This window comes from Buteo buteo, chromosome 1 (genome assembly GCF_964188355.1).
Source record: "Buteo buteo chromosome 1, bButBut1.hap1.1, whole genome shotgun sequence".
In the NCBI taxonomy this organism is placed as follows: domain Eukaryota; kingdom Metazoa; phylum Chordata; class Aves; order Accipitriformes; family Accipitridae; genus Buteo; species Buteo buteo.
Window position 1 is genome coordinate 46,839,983 of NC_134171.1, and position 20,142 is coordinate 46,860,124.

Below are 20,142 nucleotides of genomic sequence, written 5' to 3' on the forward strand. Positions count from 1 at the left end.
CGCTGTTCATCTTATGCAGCTGACAGGATGGAATTAATGGAAAAAAACTACTACTGCATATAGCAGTGCCACACAACACTGGTGCTCAGTCATATTGCCTCATCCCTGACCTGGATGGACCACATCTAGGGGGTAAGAGTACAACTGTTATTAATAGTTGTTGGTTTAACAAATTGCATAACAGTCAAGGCCACACTGATCTCCCACCCAAAAGGATGTTTCATACAGGACTTTTTCCAAACTCTGCCCTACAGAGAAGGACAGTATAGAATTGAAGGAAGAGCACAAAAACTCCATAGAGCTGAAAGAAAAGAATTTCTGAAGCCATTTCTTTTATTCCATGCTCTGTTAATAGCCATAAATCAATAGTGAGTTAAACACCATCAACTCCTGCTAGAGTCAGTAAGGTAACCATGGGCAACTGCTTTAGGAGCACACTCAGAGACTTGCAAATATAAAATCATTATAAAGCCAGCTTAATTTCTTCTTTGTGCTTCATCTTGCATTTCAGGGATTAACTCCCCATTCCATGTAGCTAGAAAGAAAAATAAGCCTAAATAAGCACCTTTTTCAAAGCTGAAAGACCCCATCAGTCTGAAAGGTTTTATTCTATTTTTAAATACCTTGGGACAGAATAAGCCAGATACTTATCTCCACTGTAAGGTACCCTGATACAAGTATACTCCATGTACGTAATATACAAGGGTCCAGTACACATCAAAGCCAGATTATGGAACGATGCTAAAGGCTGTTTTGCCATCAACAGTGAGGAAACTTGTTGATATGTTTGTAACATGTTGCCTCCAAAATGCTAGGAGTGCCAGGCAGATTTCTTTTCAAGTCTTCCCTTTCAAAGGGAGTCACAGCATTAAGTTAACCTGCATAAGATCAGACCTGATACCATTGTTGATAGTTGCCCAACAAAGATCCTACACACCTCACATATACAGAGAGCTGCAACTACACCATCTGTTTTAAAAGTCTGTTACTAGTTTCCCAGCCCACTGCCTATGCAATGCTATCACAAAATCCAGTTATACAGAATGTGAGAAGTCAGGGCCATCCATAGACTTCATTCTAGTCTGCTGCATGAATCTGATATTCTTCAGTACCAGATAACTCTGATACCTCTTCAGTTATACAGCTACCTATTTACTTACACACTTTCTACAACAGACAATACCTGAAGTAACTATGCTGCATTCTTAAAAAGGCCACAGGTCTTCCCTCCTTTAAACAACAAAGAAAGGGTACATCTCTATGGCCTTAATTTAAATTGTGTGCAAGTGCAAAGCCTTATTTATCTCGAGGACTGGCACAGCAGGATCTGTAGTTCAGACCACAGGACTTCAAGTCTAAACTGAGAAAGATTCATTGCAGGCACAGATTGAGCCAATCCAGCTCTGCATTGGCCCACCAATGCTAAAAGCACGCTCAATACTTATGTTGCATGAATTTAGTTTTCCTTATGAACAGGTGAACTCCCACATTCTGCACTAAAGCAAACTATATGTTGCTTGTGTGATGTCAACTTCTGTATGAGATGTGAACTGGGTTTTATAACAAATGCTGAAGTAGAAGCCAATTTAACAGCCTGCTGAGGTGCCTTTTCCACACGGCATGCTAGAATCAGAGATTGATGCAGTCTTTCAGAACTTCAAACAGATTCTAGTACCAGACAGCCACAAGCTAAGAAGTTACATAAAATCTATCATACAGAGCTCTATGTGACTATTAGACCAAATCTAGGGAAGTGACTTCAGATAATGCTTCTTGGAGTACTAACTAAATACCAACCTTATGTTCTAATGAAGTCTTTGCTTTCAGGCTTTGAATTACTCAAAACACAGATGCAGTTCCTGCAGCAGTCCTACCTGTTACAGAAGAGATCCATCCTACTAAAATCTCATTTGATAAGATCAACTATATCTATAGGCAGGTTATACAGGCAATAAACACATAGTCTCATTACTTCCATGTAGAATCTACCACCAGGCCCAAGACTAGTCAGATGACCAGGATGTTTTTCCCCATCACAAAAGCTGATGAGCAGACTGCTTACAGTACTTCCACCCTTTATTGTTCAAGCTAGCTTATATAACATACAGCCACCAAAACAGGGACAGTGGGAGTATTCAATCATCTCCTAAAAAGCAGTGCGTTGAAGAATACAGACAGTACAAAGGCTCATTGGTCAGCTCCAGTTTCATATGCGTAAAAACCAAAACCCCAAATTGTTACTTGTCTCTGTATCAGCTTTTTGCTTATTTAGCAATGCTGAAAGGCATGTGCTTCTTTCTTCTTCACATACAGTTTTTAAAAAAGAGTTAAGATTCTCTTGCATAAAATATCAGTTCATGAAAAAAAACCCACCACATATCTGCACTGTATAGCTTAACATTCCTTTAGATGTTAGAAAGTAATAGCTTAAGGATTTGAGTACGAAGAAAAAACCTTTCACTTTTCAATCATTTGTTTCTAAAAAGTAAGACCAAAATATCTGAAATAGGCAACAGAAATATTTTAGCCTGTTTTTTCCTAAGGAAAAAAGGCTCCTGTGCTCATAGGCAACCTATATGCATACAGTTTCACCTCACCCAATTATTTGTTAATTCACTAATCGATTTCAACCACCAGGTTTGAAAAAGGGATATGTATTTCTATCCTCAAAAAAAAAAAAAACAAAAACAAAACAGTGACGGAGATAACAAACCCTTTCCCCTCTCCCCTCAAGGCCACAATATGAACTAATGTTAACTTTAAGGCAACAAAAAGATCCTCACGATGCATATGTGGGAGATAGAGGATGGGGAAAAAGAAGATTCTAAAATTGTTATGTGAAAAGCTTGCACCAGAATTTGCACAATATTAGGTTGAATTTCCTATTTTTCATTGACAATTCTGTAATGAAATTATTAATTCTTCCACTTTCAGACTGGAAAGCAAACCCTCAACACGCTTACAAAAAGCTCCTTATTTTCCAGCTGCACCACATTATGAGATTCTAACAGTCTACTCCATGTGCAATTATAACAAATATCAATGTTTATTCATACCAGAAGTGCCCTTTTAGCACTTCACCACCACCCCCAACACTCTCCTACTTCATGTCTCAAGACTCAGTTGTTTTCCTTATACTCATTTGTTAAAATCTAAACTCTAAACTGGCACACTGTTGATTGTTTCTTTTTCCTGTTTCTGCCTAAAACAGCTTACCCAACCATACGTAAGTACTGAAGGAAGCTATGTGAGTTATATAACATGAGTAGTTTTGCACATGTACCTACTGCTGAAAGTGTTACTTCTGATAACAAAACTACAGAGCCCCCAGAGTAAGCTTCATATTTCTTATGAAAGTTTAGCAAGAATAGATGTGCTACAATCACTGCTTTTGGACAACAACTGTTGCTTCCTTCAGCAAGCTTAAAAAAAGCCTTCAAAAATAAATTTTGCTAAACACTAACTGAAACATCATTTGCCTTAGCCCTGTTTACATAAATATTTTCTCATTCTGCTTATACAATAAAGATCTTACATATTCAATTCCTTTTTAAGAACTACTTAATAAATAGAATGATAAAAGATCTGTGCTGAAGGAATACATATTGCTAAATGACTTATAAAACAAATGTTACAAATAAAATGAATAAAATTATAGTAGGGGCTTTTTCAGCCACCTGAGTGTCATTGTACTGCAAAATGACATGAACAGGCTTCTGAAGAGACTGACAGCTAACTGAAATGTTTCACTTCGGCTTAAAAACAATGCATTATGCCAGGTCCTGCATATTCTTAAAAATTAGCTGAATTAATTAAATTAATATGAGCTTGTGCGGGTGTTCACATTTCAGGTTAAATGTGGTTATTTTGACCAAACATAATGTTTTCTTATTTAACCACAAAAAAATAAAAGCCCCACATATCCTTTCTCCCTTCTCTTTTTGGAACTACATGACCCTTCTTATTACTCATGTCTGCTCTGGTAATTGCTGGACCTTTCCATAAACTAAGTGAATTCTCTGCAGCAGCAGAAGTCTATCCCTGCACATGAAGGCATATCAGAAACTTAGCTGGAAAAAGGAAGAACTGGAAGGCAATGGTATCTCCACCTCTTGGTGGCAGCATGAGTTATACTAATTCACTTCATCCATGGAGGTATATACCTTTAGGAAAGGGCACAAAGAAAACGTTCCCAATACATTCCAAACAAATATCGAGGCTAGTTAGAATGTTAATTGAGTTTTCTTGTTTCCAAGTCAGTTTTCTGCCTGCTTAGTGAGCTGAACTGACTCCCTAAGGGGAGCCAGTTCCCAAAGGATTTGGAAAAGCCAAAGCCAGCACAGGGGGAAAAAGGACAAGAGCGTGATGTCAGAAAGCAAAGGAAGAAGAGGCAATGTGATTACTCCCTTCAGCATCAGCAGTCTGTTTGAACAGCCTAGCTTATCTAGGCTCACTATCAGACTGGACCTGTCCTGTATGTGGAAGATGCTAGAACTAATAAACATCATCTTCAAGTCAAAATAAATAAATTTAAAAAAAAAAACCAAACCCAAGCTTTCTACTTTCATACAACAGGAAAACCAGGTCTACTAAAGATATTAAAACACTTTTTTTTTTTTTTTTTTTTTTTGAAAGGAAGCCACAAGTTTGGAACAGGTTACAGATATCCTGGGAAGTTTTCTGCCCAGATTCCCTATTAAGCTTAAGTTTGCTTTATTTTCTCTTAAATTGGCATATAAGCTACTTTCCTTTGGCTTGTTCAACATTTCTCCCATTACAGATATGAGACATGGAGGCAAGAAGACATCTTTTACTTAGGGGAAAGCAGACTCGTTTGTTTCTGGAAAAAAGTCACAAAAAGTTTCCTCATTCTGCCCCAAATCAGTATTTTCAGCTAATATAGATCTCCAAATCCTGATCTTTACAAAGAAAGCTTTTGGTTCACCTTTATAATAATCAGCACACATGCATGCAATAACTGAAGAGTGACCTATTAATTTATATTCAAAAACTACTTCAGCTGACCTTAAAACATTTTTGAAAGTGACTAACCACTCACTACTTCAGTGCAATTTCTATAGGCTAGAGAAATAAAAAGGCTGAAACATATCTATATACCTATCTATCTATCTATATTTTTCTGCTTCTTAGATCAGCAATCCTGAATGTAGAATATTAATTTGGAAGAAAGCTGCCCTGAACCATATTTTCAACACAGTTACGCAGCAGTAGCAACTCAGACATTGGAGACATGCTGGCACACATCTGAAAAAGACACTACAAAAGTCAAAGAAACACTCTTCATACTCCAGATTACTTTGATGTAATGCTTGATCTAAAAGTTATTTAGAAGTTAAAGCAGACGGTTCCCCTCTCCATTATTCCCCCACTTCATAGCTTTCTCTCCTGTCTGCTCTGCACACTGTTACTACTTGACCCACTAGCACAGGAGGTGGCAAAAAAAAAAAGAGGGGAAACTAATTAGAAAACTAGAAAGAGAAGGTAAGATTATTTAACCTTAACTGAAAAGAAAGGCAATTATCCTTCATGCCTCAGTTTGCATATACATAAATCTTACACATCAGAGTCAAGAATGCAGATTCAGTTTCAAACAGCAGGGAAGACTTTCTGGAGTACCAGTCACCATCATCAGCAAGAATAAGCTTCTAATAGAACTTTTCCAATTATTTACTAAATAGCCTTTAGGGCACATCATTATAAATCTAGTATCAACTAAAAATGTCCATTCTCTGTCAAAAATCATATATATCAAAAAAGTTACATGCATACCTGTTTTGCAGCAGTCTAGTCACTTTGTTCACACAGCTGACACTTTGGTCTCTCAAAGATTTTCTAATCCTTTCATCCAATTTGGTACAAGAGAGATTATTTCCAAGTGGTATATCGTTGTTGTTTCTTGCTCTTTCTATTTGTCCCCCTCTGCTATTTGTAGCTTTTGGTGTACCCCCACACATTTTCTTTTGCTACAAATCCTCTTGCAAAGCTCCCTCAGAGAAACTAAATAGCCGCTGAAGAGATAAAGCCTCAAGCTGATTTCTTTACTATAGATCAACCATTAACAATGGTAATTTACCATCAGCTTTCTTCCCTATACAGGAACACTCTCCACTGAATTTCCTGTTAGGAAAAAAAAAGGCAAAGAGATCTTCATATATTCTATAAGCCATTAATGCAGAAAGACTGCTGTAGCTAATGTACTGCTGCAATTATTCCAGACAGAGGAGTAGACATGACTTTCAAGTTTCAGAAGCCATCGTAGACTTGCTCTTGCTGCTGTTAAAAGTTTTTCCTACCAAGCCTGGCACAAAGCTGTAGCAGATACAACAGCTAATATTGACTTTAGCTATGTTTGTTTCCTGGTATGTGATTAGGTAGCCGGCAATTATGTAGTCACAAGACTGAACCATATGGCCTCTTAAAAAAAAAAAAAAGCATAGTTGCTTTTGCAGTGACTCGCCCTTAGTTGCAAGGTTGTTCTAACACTGGCTACAACACCCTGTTAATGGCTCTCATGTGAGCAAGTGTCATCTGACAACCCCTAGCAACCTCATATAGCTTAGGAGCAAATAAGAATCTGTCATCATTGCCATATGGTTATCAGTTTAGAATAATGACCAACACCAAGAAACACACTGAATACGCTGCACTGTAATGCTTTTACTTTTAAGGACAAACAGTATTTACACTTGGCTAAGAATCTGAAACTACTATTTTGAAAAGCTTTCTTAAAAAAGTAGAAGGGAAAACAGCAACCAAAAAAGTTTGTTACAGACATCAAGTTGGTTGATGAGAATTTATAGTCATGTGCCTATTAAAACAATTTAATGGAAGAACTGATGACAAAAATATCTAATAAAATATTTCTGACCAAGAAAATTTAAGTTTTTAAACAGAACGAAAGAACCTGACGTTTGGTTCAGGCTCAGGTAATTCTACTGCAGAACAAAGTCCTTTTCTCTACCTCTGCTTTAAAAAAAGTTAGCCATACATGTCTGCTCATAATTCACACCTTACATAGCCCCCCCCCAACAGTAAAATTTTAGACTTTTTATAAGATGAGAGCCATAGTGCTACTTCTCTTCCAGATTAAAAAGGGAAAATAACTTTGCTAATGGTCGCCCAGAAATACAGCAGTAGAGTTAGAAAACACGGTAAGATTTCAAAACCTAGGGCTACGTGCTACCTGCTAAATAGCACAGCACCCTTCTTAAAAGGATTTTGTAATCTCAGTAAACCCCAACCTCTAAACACCGGACAAAAGTCAAGTAGAAAACTAGAGCAAGGTTAGATTGAACAACCTGCTCAGCTGCAGAGGGAAGCCTATAGCAAAAAAAAAAAAAAAAAAAGCTCAGTTTCAATTCCCATAGTAAGAATACTAAATCACAATCATTCCTCCTCCCGAGTGAGGGGAAACAAGTGAAAAGTTTTGGCCTGTTCTCAAGTTATTCAAACCATCTGCAAAAGAGTGACTCCTAGACCTCACCTCATTGAGGAGGACTACTTTAAACATCAGTGTTCCTAGTCACCTTTGAGGTGCGAATGAAACAAGCAGCTGATGGCCAGGTTCCTACACTTAGACCAAGATCAGCAACTGACAGCCTTCACTTCTGTCCTCTCTTTCCCCCAAACAAAAACTGAAACAAAATTCAGAAATATTCAGTTAAGTGACTGCAATATTGGATTCACATTCGAGACTAGAACTGGGAATTCCTGTAAGCTCACTAAATAGATGTGCTTCACAACACTACCTCATCTGTAGATGAAGTCAACTGTAGAATACTATAAATCCCCAAATACCTGGGGAATTACCACCAAAAATCCTCAGCATAGTTTCTGAGCAAAAATAAAGTACTGCAAACCCACACATGGAAAACACCCTAAGTCCAAGGAGCAGATAATACAGAAAACAGAAGAAAGTGCCCTGCTTTCCAGATATAATCCTCTTGGAAGCACAGTTTAATCACTCTTTCTAGGCTATGTGACAGCATGTCACCTGTGCTGTTTGTAGGTCATTTCCTGTCCTTCATCTCCACTGCAAGACAATTGCCTAAATAATTTCAACTCAAGGTAATACTTTAGCAAGAAAATTTGGGGTGGGGGAAAGAGGAATTATATATGATGGACTTATCTACTTAAGAATAATTTTCTGTGTAAGTTACAGCTGTTCACTAAAACTTAAGCACTGTTTTCAAATCTAACAGAATATTTGCAGAGCCCCCTGTAAGATTTATTTTCCAAACAGCTTCTAGAAGCAGGCTAGAGGAGTGTAGGAAAACAGAAAGTTTGAATCAAATCATACCTGCTGTTTCAGTAAGCATTTGTTTTTGCAAAACATACACTTAGCAAAATTGATACACAAAAAATGCTTGCAACCCAGACATTCAGGATGAGTGCCAAAACACACGTTTAAAGGTGAAGTGGAATCTATTTTGGATTGCTTAATGATGAATTTCCCTCTTTTAGTCTGTTGACTAGCTGATGTAGAAGATGTAGGTTCCCTTCCTCCCTCCCAATTTGAAGTATTTACCCTGCATTGCTCCTCCTCTTTTTAAAACCTTGGATATGGAAAAGTTGTGCTGATGCCACACATTCTTTTTCCACAATGATTTAAAGTAGTCCTAATATGGTGAAGCACTATTAACCTCAGATGAACCACCTTGTTCAAGCATGATACATAGTTACTAGTTTCACACAAGTTAGGCGGGATACATTGCAGGTTAGTCATGCAACAAGTAAAGGAACATGTTATTTGCAGCACTTCTCTCTCTAAGATTTTCCTGCAGAAAAAAGTTCTGGTGGAGAAAAATAAAGTCCTTGATCTCAGATCACTGTACAGAAAGGTTACTTTTTTCTTTTTTTTAAGATAATTCTATATGCTACTGTATGAAAAGCAAAACAACATTGGATATATTTGTTCACTGAAAAGTTAGAATTCCATATTAGGGAAGGAGAATATACTGGGTTTTTGCAAGGTTGGAAGCATTTTTCATCATCTTTGTTGCTAGAAAGCAATACCATCACACACATGCCCAAAAAATGACCACAAAAACCACACACACCTGATAGAGGCTAACGAACAGATCTATACAAGTTAAAGTCACCATAAGTTGCACACATCAGCTGTCCACAAACATCAAGAACAGCTATTAAACCAGTGTTTCACAACTCAGCCAACTTTCATAAGTTTGGATTCACTGTTCATTGGCTTATCTAACAAGTCAGAAGTTTAGGAGCTAGGTTTCATACAGTGTCTCAGTGATAATGAAAAAAACCCAAAACAAACAAAACAAACCCAACACAAACCCAAAACCCTAACCAAACAAAAAAAAAACAAACAAGAACAACATGTTTGAAGTAGTACCATAAGCAGCACAGAGACGATGCTCTCAGTTGCTAGCCCCAGAAAAGGAATTCCTCATTAGCAAAAAGAAGAGCTCAAGACTTGTAATTGCACAAAAACGTGCATTATTTAATTGTGTTCTACCATTAAGAAAAGTGTATTTATTTTTGTTAAACCAGGACGTTTAACAAAGAAAGGTAAAGTATGCAATAAGGTTAGCACCCTAGAACCATCACGTAGTCCTTTCCTCAGCACAGCCAGCCTTGTTTAGTTTTAATCAACTTTCCCCCTTCCCTCCCACTCCCCTCCCCAACCCCCACAGCTTCTAGCAGCTAGGAGAGGTCAGTTGATCTAAATTAAGTCAAATACTTCGCAGAAGTTGTTTCAAAGTAATAATCTTTATAATTTCAAAGAACTGAAGGTTTACTTGTTAATTTAACACTCTTTCGGGTTCGTTTGGGGTTTGGTTTTGGGTTTTTTTCCCTGTTTATCTTTTTCAAAGACACCCCCAGGAACCAACTTCCAGCTTTCACTGGAGCCAAACTGGTTTAGCCGAATGGCGGCAGCCGGACGGGAGCAAGCGGAGCTCGGTCCAGCATCTCCGCTGAGCGCTGGGGCGCAGGCCCCCCAGCCGGCAGGGCCACCCCACCTCGGCGGGCACGCAGCGCCGGGTCTCGGCTCATGCATCATTCCCATGTCACTTGTTCCAGCGGCGCCATGTGACTGGGCCAGCGTCCAGGAACACAGCTACTAAATACAGACACTGCCAAGGCACGTCTGAGAACTGCCTCTGCCAGAAAACGGGATGAATAGAAATCTCTCATCCTACCAGCTTTCCTGCCTCTGCCTTTCCCCACCTTCTCTCAAACAGAAGGAAGAACTACACATTGCACATCTGAAGGAGAATTTTGAGCAATAGCGCAAGGCAGAATCTGGTATTTATAACGCTGTACCAGCTCTTGTTGCATTTCAACGCTGTATGAAAGTACTGACAGATCTCAGACCTTAATATCTCCTACGTAAATGAGCAGGCCAGCACAGACATCACCACCACACCTTAGGGGCGGTATCCCGAGGCATGGGTTTGGTTGCCTGCTCTTTCCTGTTCCTTCTCCCTCTTCTATAAAGCCCTACTTTTTTCAAAATTTTTTTTTATTTAATAACAAAAAGTCTGTACACAGCTTTCAACCCTCTGTTCAAAGGAGTAGTTTTAGAATATGAAAATAAAAAACCTAAGAAACAATACTATTTATTAGTTATAAGTAAATACATTTTAATGCCAACTGATACAGAGATATGAACATTTGATGTTCAACATCCCCCTCCCATTTTTTTCTAGTTAGTTGAAAAATACTCCTTTTGCTAAAACACACACAAACAGCTTCACTCAAAGTCACTAAAACCACCCACCTATTAACAAAAACAATTTCTGTACAAATTTCCTCCACTTCTGCTATGAAAAGGTTACGTTCACAAGAGGGCTTTGTAAACTTCAGAGGACATGGCATTCTCTCTCAAACTTTAGAGCCAAGTAAGTTTAGGGTACTCTCTCTAGGGGTGCGGAAAGCATTGCAAATCCCCTCCTCATCCTTGTTCTGAACACGCACTCTCCCACCACACAGGAGAACACTCTCAAGCAGGACTAGAGGCAGGAGCTACCCAGGGACCCCATACCCTTCTTCCAAGGGAAATTGCTTCAGAAGGGGTCAGTTCCAACTGACCCAAAAGTGCATATTCAGCAGCATGATTTTACTTTAAAAAAAAAAAAAAAAAGGTCACTTAGTTCTAGGTACATCCTCCCAAATTCATAATACATGAAATCAAAGATACCACATGTGGCTCTCTAGCACTGTCGAAGGCTGAAGCAGCCCAGGTTTTTTTGATCAGCTAACATAATATTGGTGAGCCCTCTGTAAATGTTTAATATAAACTGTCATAAGAGCAAGACAGTTTTTGTTTCTTTTAAAAGAGAGATTGTAACTGAAAATTTAGTCTGCAATAATCAGGAAGGGAATGAAAAAACCTAATTATGTTAAATATTTATGAAAATTTACCGATTTACCCAACTGGCAAGGATATAAGAAAGAACACGTACATAAGCAGCCATGCTTGATCACCCAAAAGTTGCTATAGCATGAACAGCAAAAGTCCATTGCCTCTGTCTAGATGAATGCCAGGAAATCCTGACTTAGATTGAATAAAGTGATAACATGGACGGATATAACGTCAGCCCCGGGATTTTTCACTAGTTATAGCCAAAAATATGTTTTGCTCCTCTTGTTGTTATGATAATTTGTCTATTCCATCCAAAACGCTTTCCTTAACCTTCTGTTGTAGACAGCATGGAAGGTAGCTTTCCAGTAACTAGCACTGAATCCAGAAGGCTTACATACATTTATTTTCAAGTTTCACTGGAAAGGGAAGGAGGAGCCACATCTTAGGACCCCGTACAGAAGATCAGGGTAATTAAATCACTCATACCATAATACCTTCTCAATGAAAAACACTACGCACAAAACCAAACAAACCACACTCCTGTAGGTGACTGGCATGGGCAAACCTAACCTTGCTGCAAGACACTATGCAAGAGAGTTACGTTCTGTTTACCACCAATTGCGTAGGACTTTGAATGTATAAATAGTCATTAAGTTATGAAATAGCCTCCTCCTTAAAGCAGGCCAACCGCTCTAACTACTCACAGAGGATCCTAAACATTTTCTCAAAAATACTGGTATTATATTAGACTTAAAAGTTTATACAGCCAGGTTTATACATAATTACAGTTGACCACACCCAGTAACACGCTAAGATTTGGCTGCCAAGTAGCAGTCTGTCAGTCATGTAGTATCTGGACAAAAAATTAAAAAATCACAAAAAAAGAGCCAGTTGCAACTGTGTCATGCAGCAGGAAAACGTTTCACATGTTGAAGATTCAGTGATAGAAACAAACTAAAATTTCAGTTAGCAAGCTTATGTAGCAATTATCTAAATAGACAAATTAGAAACCTTTCTCCTCATGAGAGGGTAAGAACTGGTCAAGCTCCTTCAGTGTTTCCCAGTAAAACACTGTATAAGAAAGTCTTTTCCAACACACCTGATTTTCTCCTGAGATGAAGTCTACCAGAGCAGACACACTAGGAGTCTTCTTAACAATTACAGATTCAGGACAACTTCATTAAAAAACAAACAAAACTCTCACTTTCTTTTCTAGTCCAAACAGGGCCCAAGGATACAACTCTAATGAAGTCTATACTCTAGCCAACTTTTAGTGCTTCAGTAATGCAAACAAAAAGCCACTGCTTCTATCAGATTTCCAGTTCACACGCCAACACCACATTTCAAAACAAATATACAATTATTGCTTTCAGCAGTAAACAAAGTTTAATTCAGAGATTCGAGTCATCTTTGACATTCTACCCAGGTGCTTTTTGCTTAAAAACAAAGAAATCGGGCAGATGTAGTATCAGTGTGTACACAAGTTCATTGAGTTGACCAATTGTTGCAAAAAACTCATGCCCGCTACAAAATACAATGTTCTATTCTCATTTTCCTCTCCACTGCATGCCTACCCCCAGACAGGCATTTTACAGTTACCAAGTGCCACCATAAGGTGACAAACAGGAAAAAAATAGTTTTCAAATACGCATGATTTTCCTAGTTCCATTTAAAAGCATTCCTGAACATATTCCTGTCTGTAAGACTACATACGGGAACTTCTGAACACAAGAAGTTTAGTACCTGAATTGTTTCTGAACTAAACTGTACTCTGATCTAGTCCACAGTGGATCACTGACTTACATCTTCAAGTCTCCCAAATACTGAAGTCATCAGGTGTTTCTCACCCACTCTAGAAGTTGTATTCATATATGAAGTTGTTTTAGCACTTAGTTAGCTGTATATCTACAGCCAGATGTCATAAATCTTTATAATCAGAGAGGGTTAATTTTCCCAACTCTTTAACTTGATGTGATTTAGAAACTCTTAACAGTTGGTAAGGCAGAGGTTGGCACTCCTGAAGCTGTTTCAACCGGCTACCATGTGAGAGCAGCCTTCCTCCAGGCTAAAAGCCAAGATCAAGTAAGAGCTCAGATGCATGTCACTACAGTTGTCTGCCAAGTGAACTGAATTGGTTACCAATTTCCAGCTCTTTATTCCAGCCTTCTCAACACAGCTGAGGACTAGAACATATGAGCCCTCCCTAACCATTTCTTCATGAAGTTTGACAGCTTAACACAAACTACTGCAAGAGATGGTTATATCGCTGACCTTTACACAGACATGACCGAGGAGAGCTCCAACACTCTCTATTCTGTCAACGCTACCGTGGAAGTGACAAATGTCCAGCCAATAATGAATTTCAGCACAGCATGGGAGAATGCAAAAGTATCTTGTACCACTGCAGCCATTTCAGTTGTCGGATAATATCCACATTCAGAGTTCAGTGCTAAGACTCTGCATAGAAATCCAGAACACCAAGTTCATTCAAGCCACTGTTTTCTTTCATAAAGTCAGTAAACTTAGTGACAATAAAAGCTAAGAGTTATTATTGTAAGAAGTTTCCTGACTTCATGATAAAGTATAAAGTACTAAAGTGTTCAGAGTTCTAATTTGAAAGCGCTGATACCAAATTCAGCCTGTTAGCACCTCTATTAGAAAAGTAAATAAATAATGTCAGATTGTTTACTTAATACAGCTGATTTTATTAGCACTTGTGAAACTCCACTGAGCACCTTGCAGGAGAAAAGTTGAAGTGTATTGCATTGAGGTGAGAACATGCTGCAGAGAAAGCTCCATACTGATTCAGTAATTACATCACATGCAGCTCAAGTTTCACTTCAGCACAGTCTATGGAAGGAAAATCATGAGTCAGTTTTAACAGCAGCAAGGGTGATGTAAAGCCCTCATGCCCATTTATCAGTACAATTCTAACAATCTCATCAATATCCAGAAAGCATGCTGACTAACAAAACAGGTATTTTAGCTGTTGGTCATGTAAAAGCACCTGTACTTGCCCTAATTGTTGTGGGGAAGGCACAGGCACTATTATTGAAACTCTTAAACTCGTCCCCTCTGTGCCTCAGAAGAATGCTTTGCCTTGTGGTCTGTGCCTGAGCTTGTCTTGTGACCTCAATCTTGCAAATAAAAACATGACACTGATATGGTATTCAAGCAAAAAACTCGTACAAATAGGGCAAATGGAGTGAGGCAAGAAAGGCAGCAAGCACTGCTAAGGTGAGGAGAAAGCAGAACAGAGAAGAACCTGAGATTGAAGATTAAAAAGCAGAGGCAGAGCATGCACAGAGGAGATGATTCATGACAGGCAAAGGTGAACAACCAGGTCCATGCCTGTTAGTCAGATCAGTAGTTATCTAGCACTATCGCAGGAAGTGCACGCAAAGGTGCAGACACATATATTTGCTGTCTTCACACAAGAAGTACCCAATTCAAAGTCCTGCTTTTCTTGCTCATTCTCTCTAGCAAGCCTGTTAACTACCATCCTACAGAATTGCATTCCTCATATTTTGCCTAACAAGTGTACCCATGGAAACCTTCATAAAACAAATTCTGATAATTAGGATAGCATAAGAACATTCTTCTTACAACACTTTGTCTAAGCAGCATGGAAGATGGAAGTGTGCTCTTAATCAAGGGTGTACTTAGTAGAAACAACTGTTGACAAATATAAAACACAACATATGGCTCTAAAACTGAGTTTCTCTTCAGAAGCCATCCTTGAACATCACTAAGGTGCAAAGTAGATTATAGATGAAAGCACATCATTGTTAGTGTCAGAAGGAATACCTAAAGAAACAGGTATGTCACCAAGGTTTATAGTGCACATAGTCAGTATTAATCCAAAGACTTCTCTTCGCAAAAGAAGTCCTCAGCAGCTTCAATATTACTGAAATGCCAGAAGAAGAAATAAATTGCTTTTATGAAAACAACTACTCCATTTTCTGGACTCTCTGACCCCAGCCGTTTTGTCACTTCTACTCTCTCTGGGCTTTTGGTTAGCTGTTACTCACTGTTCAGACCAAAGCTACAGCTAGAGGCCCATACTATGCACTGGAACACCTACATCCCACAACGTCAAAGTGGGATGGATGACATGATGACTAATGATTACAACATTTTTGTCAAACCTCTTCCATCTTCCTTTCCTCTTAAGTTTTAATAAAGCTATTCTGCTACTTCAACTAAGTTTACGTGAAGCCAGCTTTTATAAATGAACGTCCACATTTTTCAGCTCCAAGCAGCTCTATTTTCTCACTCACATCAATCCATTTACATCAACAGATAAGCATTCCCCTACAGCATTAGCATCATTGCTTTAGATTGTAGTGTATTCTGCTTTAAGTTGTGCTACTGACAAGGGAAGGTAGCTCCAAGGCTTTCTGTTGCTACTCTTCAGCAAATCATTTTCTACTGAGCACAGTATGTGGCAGAGTATTCACCTACCCAGTTTTGGAGATGTAAACAGCAAAAGTACCCTAAGAATAAGCAACCAAGCACCTACTATCCAACTGCACATCAATTTAAAGAGTCCTGTGTGTAGGAAATACACTACTAGCTGGTTATGCCACATGGATAAGTTACTTCTAAATCAGAAATAAGATAACCCACTGGCAAAACCAATTTGATCAGTCAGGGAAGAATGCATCTTTTCATGGAATTAAATTAAATAACCAAGGTACATCATCCATCCCTCTCAGAACATCAGTAGCTCATGCATTTCCACAGATATTTTAGCCACCCATAGCAAAAAATAAAAAAGAAATGGATGTCTTCTTGAAACTTTAAGAGACAATAAGAGTTAATCTCAGAGCAAAGCTAGAGGAAACCAAGCAGTTGTTCAGCGACAGAACTGTGTAGGGGAAGAGAAATCCAAACAACTTAAAAAGGAGAACGGCCCTGGTTCCTGAAAGCTCAAAAGCCAGAGGACTTGGGGTTTGTTTGTTTTCCTTCAAAACAGCCCCAGGCTAGAAGTGTGGTTTCCACGTCAAAAGACCACATTTTCAATCACTTCCTCTCTAAGCTGTTTTCTTCAGTGAGACTGTAAGAAATCTCTTTCTGTAGAACTTACTCTTTAGCTCTTATTACTGAGGAAAGGCTCATGCCAGAGCAGAGGTATAATACTGCACCTTAAGGCTCACCTTCAGCTGTCAGTGAGGAGGTATGTGGCTTAGACTTGCTGTTTAACCTTCCCTGCCCCCATGCTCAGACCTGGCCCTGGGCTGCATCGCCCTTCCTACAGCATATAAAATGGGGATTTTCTTTCAAATGCTTTTTGAAGGGTTTACAGCCAGATGTTTAATGGTATTTCCATGTATGAAGATGCACCTGGGTGCTCAGTAGCATTATTGCTGTGTGGATGTCTACAAAGCTGCAAGTAGCTCAAGAGAAACCCAATTGGGCTACAAGAATTTACTGCGGGAGTGTGTCATTTTAATAAAGATATAACAAACTGACATGCAAGCAGACTCAAAGCTCACTACCGCTTTCTCTCCTTTTTTCAGAAGGTGGAATGTTGCCAGGCTGGTAATAAATGCTGTGAAATAATGCTTAGCAAGTAGGATCTCACCAAGCATTTCGGTGCTATGACCAAAGGAATTACTGGTATCAGCTGCCAAACAAATGATCTCATATACCAAAGCTAACAAACTGTTACCAGATAGATATCCTGCAGTTACATCATGACATCCGCTCCATTATAGACACCAGAAGGAGCAGCTGATACTTAAAGCTGAAGAAACAGACCTTTTGCAAGTTTCAGGCACAGCTGAAATAACACAACCTTCCTTTTTTTTTTATAGAATCCACATAAAGTGAAATTATTCCCTGTTTTACAACATTCCTTCACTAAACATACCCATATCAAAGTAATTTCATCAGAGGTTGCAATGCAGAAATTACACATTCAGCAGTGAAAGCACAGTCTTGCAAAAACTCCAAGGCATTTCTTTTCGTTCTTACATCCCTGGATATAGGGACTTAATTAAAAAGAAAAAAAAAGTTAAAAAAATTGAAGACCGAAATTAGCATGAAACCTTAGCCCTCAGTTTAAGGATAATGTCAGTATTTCATGCTGAAAAGTACAGAAAAGCACTGATGTGAAATCTCATTCTAGAATCAGGTAAACACAACTACAGAGGAACTGCTATAAATTTAAGTACAGTCAAACTATCTGCAATCCATATCTATTTCCTTAAAGCCATCCCCCAATAACTTACTCAAATATATGCTTAGCACTTGAGACACTCTAGTCTTGAGATACTACATGCTTATAAAATACTCTACTCAATCCCTAAAATTTAAAATTCACAGGGAGTAGGATGCTTTGTTTTTGGAGTAATAGCTACCATCCTGCTGAGCACATGACCCTGGTAGCACTCCAAAAACCTGTACAAACTACTCTAAATCAATCTTGTGAGGGAAATCACATTTGATAAGGAAATACAAAATAGTAGGGGAATTTAGCCACATAAATACACATTTCTCACACACAAAGTAATTAGGATTTCCTCAGCACATTAGAGGCTAAAAGGAAATATATTGAACTATAGTCACTCAAATGTCTCTGTTGAAAGGTATGTGTGTGTGGGGAATATACACATATATTTTTATGTATGCATTATACACATAAATACACAAACATATATAGATATTTTTAGTTAAGGGAAGCAAAAAGCAGTAGTAACAGTAACCAGAAGCTGAGGATCTGTGTACAAAACTGCATAGAACAAATACAATATCATGTCACTAATACCCATCTGTTCTCCAGCTGGTTTATAATTTCTCTTTTAAAAAAAAGAATTAAGATATTCTACAATTCTAACTACTACCCTTCTACCACTTCATACTTCCAATATTTTGAAGGGAGGCACGGGCCAGTAGAAAGTCCTACTATCCTAATAGCTCTGTATTAACATCTACACCTCATGTTTACTTTCTCCTTACCCAGCAAGCATGGCTGTGTTCACATGAACATGTAGTGCAGCCCAACATCACTAGATCCATAGAGTGAACTAATTGGTGCTAAGGACCTGACACCCACACCATACGTGTTCTGGGGTTTTGCTTTTGACCAGCTGTAGTCTGGTCCCAGGGACTGAATGCCCATTAGTGGTTGGAGCACACTTTCTAATTTCATTCATTCCAATAGGAATCCTGTTTATGCACTGAAGCCACTTGGCTATGTGAGCCAAAGTGCAGTAAGTGGAGACAATTGAGAGGTTTTCTTTAAAAGAGCATTCCTGATCAAAATTAAGATGTAATGCTCATGCACCCAAAAAATATATTTCCTGTGGCTCCACATTCAGCTATAGGCACCATGTCTCTCTTTCTCTTTGAGGCTGTGCCAGCTTATCCTGGCAAGCAGCATGGACCTTGTAGCTTGCTGTCTTCTTCAGAGCCTAAGACAGGAAGCAGCACTGACATTTGGTCAAGATTTAGCTCCCATTAAAGGAGAGGGGGCAACAGAACAAGCACTCACAGTACTTGTAACAGGCAAACCTCAAGCCTGGTTGATGGCCCTCTGCAACAGAGCTTCTCCTGGTGTCCTGGGAAGAATAGAAAACACAACGCTTCCTAACAACGTACTTGAAAAAAGTTGTCAAATCAAGTTAATTTGAGGAGGTATTATCTACTAAAGAGATTTTTGGTGATTCTGCTATTGTTCTGGGTAAGGAGGGTGCATGAATACACTTAGGCTTTCAAGACTTTCATAACAATTCAAAGTTCAAGGATACAGATTGTTGTTGGTCTTACAGGGCCACTTAAGAGTGATACACAGCAAGACATACTGAATGTGGAGGGACCTCACTAATCAAAACATGAGCAGGCAATAAAACTAATTAAAAGCCTTAAAAATATAGGCTTGCCATTAGAACAGAAAATGCTCCTGCCACTTTGCCTCTAACAGTGACCAGCAGCATATGCTTAATACAAGGAGCTACCAAAGAATTAAGTCTTCCCTTTTACTTAGGTCCAGTCACACCTCTCCATTCAAACAGATTACTGTTCAACAGAAAGTCTATTAAAAGCATAGTAGAGCATCTAAGACCCAGTAAGTATGCTCCTGCAGGTCATCAACAGATCACTAGAAAGAAAAAGCATTGCAGCACATTTAAAAGTCATAAGGAAGAAGCTTAATGCAATATTAACAGGTGAAAAAAACCTGACATGCAAAATGCTTCAAATAAATTTATTAAACTTAAGTTTGCCAAAAATTAACCAGACAACAAGGGAATGGGGAAAATAGGGGATAAAAAGAGTGGTGGGTGCCTACAATAGTATTTTAATGAAAACAGGTTTTGTTTGAAAAGCCACATCACATAAATGTTATTCCAACAGAAAACTGAGTGTGGAATATCTTACCTCAGGAATAGGAAGAAGGAGAAAACAAATACAATCCCTAACCTCACAAAATGCTTCAGATGGAGCAGTCTTACCAATTTTAATGGGGGACACACTGGGTCAAGGAAATCTGCCTTCAAGGAGATCCTTGACAAATCCAATAACCTTACAACTAGAACTAACAGCATTGGTCTCTGATACAGACTACCTGGTAAGATTTTAAGTACAAGGCAAGTAACAGAGTTAGTCGGGAATTGTCATGCAGTTTACATGTGGAAAATAAATTTGTTTTTCTTTCAAATTAAAGGAGGTATTTAATTCACAAGGTGAATAAGTGCTACAAAAAGTAACTAGCAATTATGACATATAGACTTTACAGCCTCCTGAAATTCACCAGCCTCGTTCTCTGATATGAATGCAGCACC

At 38.6% G+C, this 20,142-nt stretch overlaps 1 protein-coding gene across 8 annotated transcripts in view; it reads right to left on the reverse strand.

Annotated features, from left to right (window-relative positions):
• Positions 1 to 20,142, reverse strand: part of FNIP2 (folliculin interacting protein 2) — a 56,548-nt gene that overhangs the window by 35,023 nt on the left and 1,383 nt on the right. For 3 of the 8 annotated variants that reach the window (XM_075029226.1, XM_075029196.1, XM_075029204.1), the window contains exon 1: positions 5,791 to 6,437. The exons of 3 other annotated variants lie outside the window; for them this stretch is intronic. In XM_075029226.1, coding sequence (XP_074885327.1) covers positions 5,791 to 5,975 — 185 coding nt within the window. In that variant the 5' untranslated portion in view covers positions 5,976 to 6,437. Of the gene's footprint in view, positions 1 to 5,790; positions 6,438 to 20,142 lie in introns of those variants that run through there. 2 more of the 8 variants (XR_012650568.1, XM_075029234.1) reach the window with 2 other exon arrangements.